This window comes from Thamnophis sirtalis, unplaced genomic scaffold (assembly GCF_051295495.1).
Source record: "Thamnophis sirtalis isolate CommonGarterSnake01/CBP01778 unplaced genomic scaffold, rThaSir2_p1.2 scaffold_12, whole genome shotgun sequence".
Lineage (NCBI taxonomy): Eukaryota > Metazoa > Chordata > Lepidosauria > Squamata > Natricidae > Thamnophis > Thamnophis sirtalis.
The window spans coordinates 34,541,791-34,553,829 of NW_028261392.1; the positions used below are offsets into that span (position 1 = coordinate 34,541,791).

The 12,039-nt window shown below is 38.1% G+C and overlaps 1 protein-coding gene across 2 annotated transcripts in view; it reads left to right on the forward strand.

Annotated features, from left to right (window-relative positions):
• TBC1D8 (TBC1 domain family member 8) overlaps positions 1 to 11,980 on the forward strand; it is a 38,762-nt gene extending 26,782 nt beyond the window's left edge. For both annotated transcript variants that reach the window (XM_014073345.2, XM_014073346.2), the window contains exons 9-20: positions 1,377 to 1,527; positions 4,502 to 4,716; positions 5,108 to 5,225; positions 6,205 to 6,490; positions 6,888 to 7,017; positions 7,105 to 7,203; positions 7,499 to 7,567; positions 8,290 to 8,533; positions 9,161 to 9,226; positions 9,992 to 10,081; positions 10,487 to 10,587; positions 11,101 to 11,980. In XM_014073345.2, coding sequence (XP_013928820.2) covers positions 1,377 to 1,527; positions 4,502 to 4,716; positions 5,108 to 5,225; positions 6,205 to 6,490; positions 6,888 to 7,017; positions 7,105 to 7,203; positions 7,499 to 7,567; positions 8,290 to 8,533; positions 9,161 to 9,226; positions 9,992 to 10,081; positions 10,487 to 10,587; positions 11,101 to 11,544 — 2,013 coding nt within the window. In that variant the 3' untranslated portion in view covers positions 11,545 to 11,980. The remainder of the gene's footprint in view (positions 1 to 1,376; positions 1,528 to 4,501; positions 4,717 to 5,107; positions 5,226 to 6,204; positions 6,491 to 6,887; positions 7,018 to 7,104; positions 7,204 to 7,498; positions 7,568 to 8,289; positions 8,534 to 9,160; positions 9,227 to 9,991; positions 10,082 to 10,486; positions 10,588 to 11,100) is intronic.
• The last annotated feature ends 59 nt before the right edge of the window (positions 11,981 to 12,039 follow it).

A 12,039-nucleotide genomic window follows, 5' to 3' on the forward strand; every position in this document is an offset into this window, starting at 1 on the left:
TTTCCTACATCTAGTTCTTCTCCGGATGCAATTTTTTTCTTTCTTTGATGAATTTATTAAACATTACCTGGCTGTTTCATGTTTATTTTTAAGCCAAATGGTTCCTCTGTTTTGTGCTGCTCTTGTATGTGTCTTTGTAACTCTTTGTAGCTCTTCTGGGTCTTGTGAGAAGAGAACAACATAATCTGCAAATCTGAAATGATTTAAATAGATGCCATTGATTTTTGTTTTATCTTTTGCCCAGTCTACTTTGCAAAATACTTCTTCAAGGCTTCAAGGAGAAAAGGATAGGTGATATTGTATCACTTTGTCATACACTTTATTCTGCGTTGATTTCCACTTTAAACTCATTAAGGCAAATTGTCACTATTGCTTTTTCCTATATTGATTGAAGTAAGTTTATGTAAGTAGTGTCAAAAGCTTGGTAGCGTTTAGTAGAAACGCGAAATCAAATGTCTTTTTGTAGTCAATGAAAGTCATGAACAGAGGCATGGTTTACTCGTTGTGCCTTTCAATTATACACATAACACACATACCGGTATATACATATGAATAAATACCCATATAGTATTTACTCAATTTTTAAAATTTATCATTAATTATAAACTACACTGTGGTTTATCATTCTCTCATCTTTAGAACCCAGAATTTTCAAAAAGTTTAGCAAATTCATATAATGGCTCCATTAATTGAAATTAGAGATTAGAAATAAGAGAGTAATTGATAATGTTTCCAATCATTTACAGTTATTAGCCAGTTGATTCAATTTTTTTATAATTTTAATTATTGTAATTTTCTGTTAATTACAGCAATATTTTATTGCATGTATTAGCTTTGTAAAAATTGGTTTTCCTCCAGTCAAGCTCGTATTGAAAAAAATGAAATGGAATCAAATGGAATCAATAGTTTCATTGATTTCACCCTCCAGACCTTCCGCACAGCCCTCAAGATCTGGCTATCCCGTCAGGCCTGGGGTTAAAGATTATAATCCGTCCCCTCCCGAATGATGAATGAATGTTGCTTCTATTTTTAATTACGTACTGTTTTTATATGTCATTGTGTGTACTCCCTTCCCTATACGTTGTAAGCCGCCCTGAGTCCCCTCAGGGAAAAGGGCAGCCTATAAATAAATTTATCTACATCTACATCTACATCTTTTGCCAGCTGTGTTTCATGTAAAATGATAGGGAATTTCTTTCAGTCTTTCTAAATGACAGCCAGATTTTACATATCATTCCATTATAATCTTATATATTGATCAAATTAGAGCATTTAATCCATTTCCTTTTTTTCATACTTTCTTCTGTATTAAATCTGCTTTTTAGAATGAGAAGTTATTTCCCAACAATATATAAATGTATATGCTTTGCTTTTAGTCTAGAGAGCAAGTAAAAGAAAGTCTGTGGGATGATCATTTTGCTGAGTATGGCCGAACTGTTTGTATGTTTCGAACAGAGAAAATTAGGAAACTGGTTGCTATGGGAATCCCAGAATCATTACGAGGCAAACTCTGGCTCATTTTCTCAGGTGAGAATTCAGTAATTTCACTATTCCCCCAAGTATGTCATTTCATCATATAAGAAAGGAAAGCACAAGGTTATATCTATTTTTTTGTGCTGGTTGAAGAATAGGATCAAAAAGAAGAAGGAATTGACCATCTAATGCAGGGGTGTCAAACTTGATTTCATTGAGGGCCACATCAGGGTTTGTTTGACCTTGGCCATGTATGGGCGTGGCAGTGACGTGCGGTGAGCTTCATGGCCAGTGAGGCAAGCGTGAAAGCCCCGCCGAAGCCCCAGCGCTGCGTCCGCCATAGAGCAGGACCCTCACCGGCCATGAAGCTCACTGCATGTCACGCGGCAGTTCAAACTCTACTCTGCAGCCCAAACTTTCTCCTCCCAGCAACTTGGCCTGTTGGACACAGTGGTGGCGGGGGAGGAATGGGCTGAGTGAGCTGGCTGGCTGGGGAGGGGGGAGCCCTTTAAAGCCCTGCTGCCGCGCCTTCCCAGCAAGACTTCCTTTCGGCTCGCGGTTTCCCTTGCCTGCCTTAACCAAAGCTTGGCGCCCTGCCTCTGCTTTCGCGCTCTCCCTCTCTCAGCTGTGCAGCAGCTTCAGCGGCAACTCTCGGCCTACGGCAGCAACATCACACAGGCTGTGGAAGGAGAAGGAGGAGGAGGAGGGAACCAAGAGAGGCGTTTAACGGGCGTGCGCCCCACAGCCAGGACCGTCATTGCGCCTCAAGCCGCGTTTCTTCCTGCAAAGCCCTTCGGGCAACCCGAGATCTCCACCTGATACCCGAAGGGCTTTGCAGGAAGAAACGCGGCTTGAGGCGCAATGACGGTCCTGGCTGTGGGGCGCACGCCCGTTAAACGCCTCTCTTGGTTCCCTCCTCCTCCTCCTTCCACAGCTTGTGCGATGTTGCTGCCGTAGGCCGAGAGCTGCCGCCGAAGCTGCTGCACAGCTGAGAGAGGGAGAGCGCGAAAGCAGAGGCAAGGCGCCAAGCTTTGGTTAAGGCAGGCAAGGGAAACCGCGAGCCGAAAGGAAGTCTTGCTGGGAAGGCACGGCAGCAGGGCTTTAAAGGGCTCCCCCCTCCCCAGCCAGCCAGCCAGCCCACCCAGCCCATTCCTCCCCCGCCACCACTGTGTCCAACAGGCCAGGCGTCTCACGTTTATGGCGGACATAAACGCGAGACACCTGGCCTGTTGGGACACAGCGGCGAGAACGTCCCTGCCGCCTCCGCGCTCCGCTGCCTCGCCCCCCCCCTGCCTCCTCCGACCCCACCGCTGTGAAGAAAGAAAAAAAAACACACACACACCTCACAATTAAAAAATTACAAAATAAATTACAATAAATAAATAAATCTCCCCCCTCCCTCCGTCCAATCCACCTTTTCCAGCTGTGGAAACTCTCTCAACTCTCCTCTTGTCCGCCCAACGTAAGCGTGCTCAACGTAAGCGTGCTCATAAGGCATGATTCGCTGCTCCCCGATCAGGAGGCGGGAGAATCAGTGTCTCTTTTGCATATGAAAGTTTTCGCTTATTAACTCCTCCTTAACTTTTAAAAGGCAAACAATTCCTTAGGCAAAAGAGGCCCCGAGTTCTCTGGCCTCCTCCCATAGTTAACACTGAGAGCAGACACCAAGCCACTGTGACTTTGAATCTGGTAGCAACTACCCTGGCTTTAATTATTTAAAAAAAATATTTAAAATACTTTCTTTTCCCTTAGGAGACTGGTGAGGCCCCGCCTCCCCTGCCTCTAGTGACTGCACGTCCCTGGGGCGTGGTCATGATGGGTGTTTGACATAGGCTCGAGATCACCTTCTCTTCTTTCTTTCTTTATTATAAACATTTTCCTATCTCTTCTATCAGATATTACTACATTTATTACTTATTCTTCATACTCCACTAAACTTTTTGTTTCTAAATTTATACCCTATTGTTTAATAGTAAATTGTTTTTCCAGGCACAAAAGCTATTTATATTATTGTATTTTTATTATTCAACTAATAATAAAAATACAATATCATAAATAACATGATAATGCAAGATCTAATAGCAGAGGTAAATTTCCACAAGGATAAATAGAAATGGCTGTCAATTATAGATTGTTGATTATAGATTAAATGGACCTATAGTATATAAAATCTGGCATTAAATTGTAGTATTAACATAGGATGTTGCTTGTTTTCTATCCAGATTAGGGATTTACGTAACACCACATAATTGTAATCCAGGCCAATCAAATCCTCCTGCAGCACTCTGCCAGCCAAAAATGAGTTGTGCGAAGACCCCATGAGGTCCCCGCGAGGCCCGTTTTTGGCTTCCACAGCCTCCTGCAGCACTCTGCCAGCCAAAAACAGACTGCGTAGATGCCCAATGACGCCCCACACAACACATTAACTGCACGTGCCCCCCCCCCCCCCCGTGACCTGTTTTGGATGGCAGAGGCATCACAGGGCAGTCCTTTGATATTTCCAGGCCAGTCCTGTGGGCCAGATTTAAGCACCCCGCGGACCGGATCCACAGGCATCCCTGATCTAATGTACAAAGAGATAATATTTCAGCATAAGCAAATGCTACATTTTTAGTTGACTTAGCAGTATGTAAACATTTAAATGTCAGGTATTTCTTTTATGCAATATAATAAATATGTTTACTTCTATATTTGCTATAACAGTACAATTTATATGGTTTAACACTGGTTTAAAGATTGAATACCAAAATATTACATTATACACTAGAAACTGCAGAGATATTATATTTGGCCCAAATAATTGATTTATAGGTTGTGAGATTTGAATATTTAAATTAGGATTTTTCCAATATACTGATTAAGGGTGATTTATTTATCACCCCGCAGTATGTTGCATGTGGGCTACAGTTAAACTTAGTTTTTATAGGTGTTAACAAGAGAAATCACCTCATATTTGTGAACAAATAAACATTTATCTAACTGAGTTTGTATTGCTAAAGTATCCATTTTTCATTTATTCCTGGGTCAGATGCTATGTCTGATCTGTATTCACATCCTGGTTACTATGAAGATTTAGTGGAAATGTCCATGGGTATGTATTGCATAGCGACAGAGGAAATAGAGCGTGACTTGCATCGTTCCCTACCTGAACATCCAGCCTTCCAAACTGAAACAGGCATAGCTGCATTGAGAAGGGTCTTAACAGCTTATGCACACAGAAACCCCAAAATTGGGTATTGCCAGGTAAAGATTTCTTATGACATTAACTTTTAAATGACTTTTCTTTGCTTGAGAATTGTAGGTCTGTTGACCTCTATTATCCCTCTTCCTTGTTCAGTTAAGACCTAGTAATACTTTTTAATACAATAAAGTGGGCTAGTTTACCTATCCTAATCCTAACTCTGCTTCGTATAGGTTTTTTTGCTGTTAGAACACGGTTTTGCCAGCATGCCACAAACACAACCAAACTTCAGTTTTACCCTAGTCACATTTAAGTTTTTTCTATGGAAACCAGTATCTTTGATCTAAACACCGATATATACAGGATAGTTAATAATCAATACATAATGATATAGTAATGAGGATGTGTAATATCAAAGTCACTTATATTTCCCTTCCCCTTGCTTCCTAATAGTCCATGAATATATTGACCTCAGTTTTACTGCTATATGCTAAAGAAGAGGAAGCTTTTTGGCTCCTTGTATCAGTTTGTGAAAGGATGCTCCCAGATTATTTTAATCACCGGGTAATTGGTGAGTTGCTTTCTCTTTCTTTCTCTTTGTTATTGCTGTTTGTCATCAGTGATCTTTATTTATTTATTTATTTATTTATTTATTTATTTATTTATTTATTTATTTATTATTGTTTTGGAGATTTATTTATTTCTGAGATTTAGAGGCCCCACAATTCCAAAACTACTGTGTGGTTTATATCAAGTTAAAACAAGAAAAAGAGCCAGAAAACTGTGGCTTTGGACAAATCCATTCCCTCTAAGAAAAGATACTGGTTCCCCAAAAATAAGACCTACCCCAAAAATAAGCCTAGCTTGTTAGTATTCCTAATTATAAGCCCTACCCCAAAAATAAGCTGCACAGCCCCAGAGCGTGCTGACCAAGTTGCCTGCAGCTGCTGCTGGATACCATCGGTCCACGCATGTTTGTTGCCTCTTGTGTGTGCGCTGGGGGCAGGGCGCCCAGCCGGGCTGATCACCCTGATATCGTTTTCCCCCCAAAATAAGTCCTAATGCTTATTTTGGAGCCCCAAAAAATATAAGACCTGTTCTTATTTTTAAGGAAACATAGTATCTGCAAACACCACACTCCAAGTCCTGAGACAATAGCCAAGTTTTTAAGGCTTTCTGAAAAATAATCAGAGTAGGGGTGAAATGAACTCTGGGGTCTTTGGAGCAGCGTTACCATATAGTGGACATATTTAAAAAAGTATTATATTTAATTATATTGTGATGTTTGAAGTGAAAGTAATTCTACCGAATATCTTCCCTTCCAGTATTTGGCATCCTAGATCCCCCCCCCCCAAGGCTGTAATAGGCTAAAATGCTTGAGAACTCAAATGATGTTCCAAGCTTAAATTCATAGAAGCAGCATTTTTGTATAGGTAGTGGAAAACTAGATTTATTTTTTATTGTCTTACATTGTGAATTGTATTTTAAATAAAGTTAAAGTAGCAGATTCCTTTCACCTCGAGTAACCTGGCTTGCTGTGATTTTTACAGGTGCTCAAGTGGACCAGTCAGTATTTGAAGAGTTAATCAGAGAGAGACTTCCTGAATTAGCTGAACATTTTAAAGACCTCTCCACACTAGCTTCTGTTTCTTTGTCATGGTTCTTAACACTTTTCCTTAGTATCATGCCCCTTGAAAGTGCTGTTAACGTTGTAGACTGTTTCTTCTATGATGGGATAAAGGCCATTTTCCAATTGGGCTTAGCTGTTCTCGAAGCCAATGCTGTGGAACTGTGCAGCAGCAAAGATGACGGGCATGCTTTGATGATTCTTAGCAGGTACTCTTCATGTTCTGACTGTTTTATCTAAGGTTGATATCCTAATAGTTTAAACTGCCAGTTTAATTCATCTGTTGCTTTACTGACATTAATAGATTTCTTCAGCAAGACAGAGCAACAGACATGAATGTTTAATAGGATGTGTAAAATAACTCACTGCTGGGCTGAACTGTTTTCAGCTCCAAACACTGTTCCTTCTAGAAACTCTCTTGGCACAGCTTGAAAATAAGCCTTCTTCATCGTTAAGGAAATCTAAGTCCTATTGTATAAAGAGATGCATTAAGCTCAGTATGATTTTTTTGACAGAAAAATGAGCATGTCAGAGTATGCAGGGAGGAATAAAGGTATGCATCACATTGCATATTTGACAGTAGATTTAAATATGTCTCTATTTTAGATTTCTAGATCATGTTAAAAATGAGGAAAGCCCTTTGCCACCAATTGGGAATCAACATGCCTTTTTCAGCGATGATATGGAACCTTGTCCTATAACAGAAATAGCAGATCTAATACGAGATTCATATGAGGTAGTGTCCAATGTACTAGGTAGTGATTTTAATTGGAATTTTGAAGTATTCAACATTTCAAATGAAGAACATCTTTTCTTGTTCTAGAAATTTGGAGACCATTCTGTAGAACAGATTGAGCATATGCGGTACAAACACAGGATCCGTGTACTCCAGAGTCATGAAGAAACCACTAAACAGAATGTGGTAAATTTTTAAAATCTTGTTTTAAACTTTAAAAGAAGTATAAGACATTTAAAAATGATTTCTAAAGAAACAAAAAAATGCATCTTGAAATACAAAGCAACTGAAGCACAGGTGTGCAACTTATGGCTCTTTGGATGTTACTGAATGGGATGCAAATGTGTTATTTTGTCTTTATGCTCAAATGATGAAAAGTAGGCAAAAATACTTCAGATTAGGCAGATTTGGGAGCATTTAGCTCAACAGGTTTTTTTGTATGACTTAATACTTCTGATAAAAATACTCGTTTTCTCTTTAGCTCAGAGTGGTTATTCCAGATGTTTCTATTGTTCCAGAAGATTTGGAGGAACTATATGATTTATTTAAGGTATGCACCTTTTTCAGAAACATTTTGCATTAGATTAGATTAGATGAATAGTCAGATATATATTGTGTAGTTTATATTCAAAAATCAATAAAGGTGTAATGTTTTGCAATATTTTAATGGCATCTAGGTACTTTAGATTTTAGTTTTTCCAAAAATCTAAGAATTCTTGAATTAGATTTTGATCATATCTTTTCAAGTGGTTAAAGTTAATGGAATAAATGTGTCTTCCAGATGTTGTTACAATACAAATAAATTATGTTTCTTTTTGGCAAATTATGACACAGAAAAGGAATCTATTTCTGAAATAAGTAAATAGCTAAGAAGAGCATAGAATAGCAAAAGAGTAGTGCCACCACCAAATAATACTAACCTAGTTACACTTTTATTTCATTCTTCTGTAACACACATTGCAAAGATATCATGCTTTTCCAAGCTCTAACAGTATAAGTGTTCTTGTTGTTATTATGTTAACCTGCCAATGATAAGAACTAAAAATACTTGAGTTCCAGGACATTTAATATTATAAAAAAATATTGAAATTAAAATAAAGACATGTATTTTTCTTCCTATCTACCAGATATCTTGAGCAGTTAAGTTTGTATGCACTAAACTTAAGAGCAATATGTAATGTTGACATTATGCAAATGAATATGCAGTTGCCCACTACTAAAATCTTCCTGGATAAAATTTTCATTCTAATATTTGTTCTTTTTTTTTTCTAGAAAGAGCATTTAATAAGCTGTTACTGGGAATGGAATAGTGCTGTTGTAATTCAGCGTCATGATCCAAGTAGACCCTATGCTGAGCAATATAGAATTGATTCTCAGCAATTTACTAACCTCTTAAAACTTGTTTCACCTTGGATATGTGGTGAACATACTCAGGTTCTAGCAGAAAGAACATTCCGCCTTTTGGATGAAAACATGGACCATTTGATTGAATTCAAAGCATTTGTTAGCTGCTTAGGTGGGTATTCAATTTATACTGATTTTCTACTGCAGCAAGATTTCAGGAAAGTTATGTACTGTATCTAAACAGTGCAAATGCCACTGGGTTGTTGCACAAAAGATGCATATGCCGTAGATAAAAAAAGTGACTTCTGGTTTGGCCGTAAAGCTATTTTTCGCCCTCAAGAGCCTTCAGGGAAGCCTCTTGAAGGCTCCGGAGGGCGAAAAACGGCCCTATGGGCAAACCGGAAGTTCAGGAAAGAACTTCAGGTTTCCCCTTGGGCCGGTTTTTCGCACTCCAGAGGCTTCAAGGAAGCCTAGAGGGCGAAAAACGGCCTCAAAAGAAGGCCGAAATTAGCTGGCCAGCGTGCACGTGTGCACTGGAGCTGACAGGACGCCTCGTGTGCCCTAACAAATGGCTCCGTGCGCCACCTGTGGCACACGTGCCATAGGTTCACCATCACGGTTCTATAATAAACTTAGATGTTTTCAAATACCATGAGCACAGAATTGTAAATGATTGGATTTTTAATTGAAGTTTAAATACAGAACTTTTCCGTATTATAATTTTTCACATAAATTACAAGTTTTCTATGCTTAAAGAGAAAGGAAGTCAAGTCTCTGGTATACTTTCTTCCTCCTACAGATATTATGTACAATGGAGAAATGAATGAAAAAATTAAACTCTTGTACAGATTACATATTCCTCCCGGTAAGAATTTTTAAGTTACATTTAATTTCCTTTCCTTTTGGTTTAGCTTACTTCATCTGTATGTAACTGTCATTGGAGCAGATTGGAAAAAGAAAATTGTGAACTCTTTAATCTGTTAACTTCCAATTCTGTACCTTATAGTGTTATCAGAAATTCCTCTAATACCTATTAATTAGCTAAATTGATTCTGGTTTAACAAACAACAGTACTAATCTATTGTTATCAAATCTTTCTTGAACACCTGGATTCAAAATTCACATTCTTGCTCTTAGCCTGACCTTCAGAATTTTTGTACACTTAGCTCTCGAGAATGATTTTGCTAAATGATCAATCTTGGCATTCCCATTGTGCTCTCTCCTATAAAACATCTTCCTGATCATAAAGTGATGAAAGGCAGGCTTTTTAGCAATGGATTTGCAGTCCTTTCAAGTCTCATGAGCATTAAACCTTTTAATCAGGTCCTAAGATCTTAATGCTTAAGAGCATTAAGAGCCACACTAGACTCCAAGGGCAGCATTTAATGTATATGCGTTTTAAAGGAAAGAACCCCTCAAACTCACTTGTCTGATTAATAGGGACATTTGACGCAACTTTCCCTAAGAGAGCTGTGTATCTGAATGTCACCTGGACAGTTGAGGGGGAATTGAATTAGATTTCTTATACTTAAAAAATAGGCCCATTAAAAATTACAGGGATGGTTCTATGATCTATCTGAATTCAATACATTCTGCTAAATGTAACAATAGCATAACTTTGCCATTATAGCCCTCACAGAAAATGAAAGGGACAGTCAGTCACCACTAAAGAATTCTGTGTTATCAACTTCAAGGCCACTAGTAATTGGAAAATCAAACAGTAAGTAATCTAATTTCAAATACTAATTTTTTTCTGTAATTATAATAAAATGAATAGTAAAATGTGTTGGTTAAGCTGGGGATAGGACTGGGGAGACCCATGTTCAGGAACTAACCTGTAGCCAAAACTTCTTGTTATGGGGGAAGATGGGACTATTGCATACTTAAGCTCATGAACTTAAGGTAGGATCTAAATTTTAACAAATTAATAACGTTTTCTGCCATAAGATATGGAGTTATTGCAGCAATGGCTGTAATGAATGTAGATTCCAAAAGCAATTTCACTGACTCGTTTCAAAGACAATATACTTGACATTTCTGAATAAGGAAAGCAAAAAATCATTTGTCCAGTGTCATTCAATGTTACTTTTTTATGTTCACTTCATCATATATATCTATTACCTAGGTGATGGCATAGATTATCAGAAGCAGTTGAAACAGATGCTGAAGGATTTAGCCAAAGAAAAAGATACCAAGGGTGAAAAAGAACTACCTAAAATGAGCCAGGTACAAGATGAATAGTAATATGCATTACTTTTGATTTTGAGGATCCAAACGAAGATTCAGTTAACTCAACCTAGATTTCTACTAGTAATGTGAAACAGAAAATGCCAGACAGTAGTATTAATCCATGCTAAGAGGTGAAGAGCTGCACTGCTATAATTCCCAACTTTACTCTTCAAGAATGTTGCAGTATTTCCCCTTTGCTACAATCCATTTGCACCAATCTGGGTGATTTTTCTTTCAACACTTATCTTCAACATTCATACACTTGAGATAACAACTTAGCTAAAATGCTCTCTTATGACCCCAAGGAAAATATTAAGCTATTGCTTTAATGCTATCTCCATAGTCCCGACGAATGATGAACACTAAAGTAGTCAAGTTGAAGTCTTTTCTTAGGCAGATGGGAAAACAATGGAAGATTGAACTTCCATTAAATTAAAGCTTTAATATGTTACATATTTTAGAAAGTAAGCCACTAAAATTGTATTATGTTGATGTCATCTCCCTTTGTAGCGTGAATTTATCCAGTTTTGTAAGACCTTGTACAGCATGTTCCATGAAGATCCTGAAGAAAATGAGCTGTATCAAGCTATTGCTACGGTGACTACATTGTTACTTCAGATTGGAGAAGTTGGCCAAAGAAGCAGCAGCTCAGGCTCCGATGATTTCAGTGAAGATTTCCAGACGGAGGCATCTACTTCAGAGCAGGATCAAGTTTTTACAGACACTGTGAAGATCTCAAAGAACGTGCCCTCACCTGCAGCAGGAGACTGGATTGTTTCTTTTGAACAAATCTTGGCTTCCCTATTAACTGAACAATCCCTGGTCAATTTCTTTGAGAAATCCTTAGAATTGAAACCAAAACTAGAGACTGCAAAGCTGACCCAGTGTAACTCCAAATCAAGTGGCGCAAGCCAGCCGTCACAAAGTGAAACTGAGCAGCCAAATGTACAGTAGCAAGCAACGGTTATGTACTATCAAAATACATAATGTAATTTTAGGGCTTTTGGACCAACACAAATATTTAATACTCTTGGGGAGCTTTAAAGCCAAAACACAACTCAAAATGTGGCTTCGTGTAAGGAGACCATCTGTTTTATTTCTGAATGTAATTTAAAACTCCCATCTTCACTTTGAAAAGATGCCGAGCTATTTAAGCAATTCTACCAAAAAGTAAAAATAAAACAACTCCCAGTTGGCAACTTTGGCCAACTACAGGTTTTATGAATTGTTGCCTTTTTTGCACTAATGCTTGTTTCAATGCTGGTAATTGAAACTATTAATATATTTGAATCAAAGTTTGTATGTCTTGCTTTCAATGTTCTATGTACATGAACTATGACTTTCTTTTTTCTGTGTGTGCACTTTTCAATAAAAGATTTTTGTATCTGTTGCTTTTCAGATTACTCCATTTCAAGTATGTCATGTAAATGCATTAGGCAATTTAGAAGA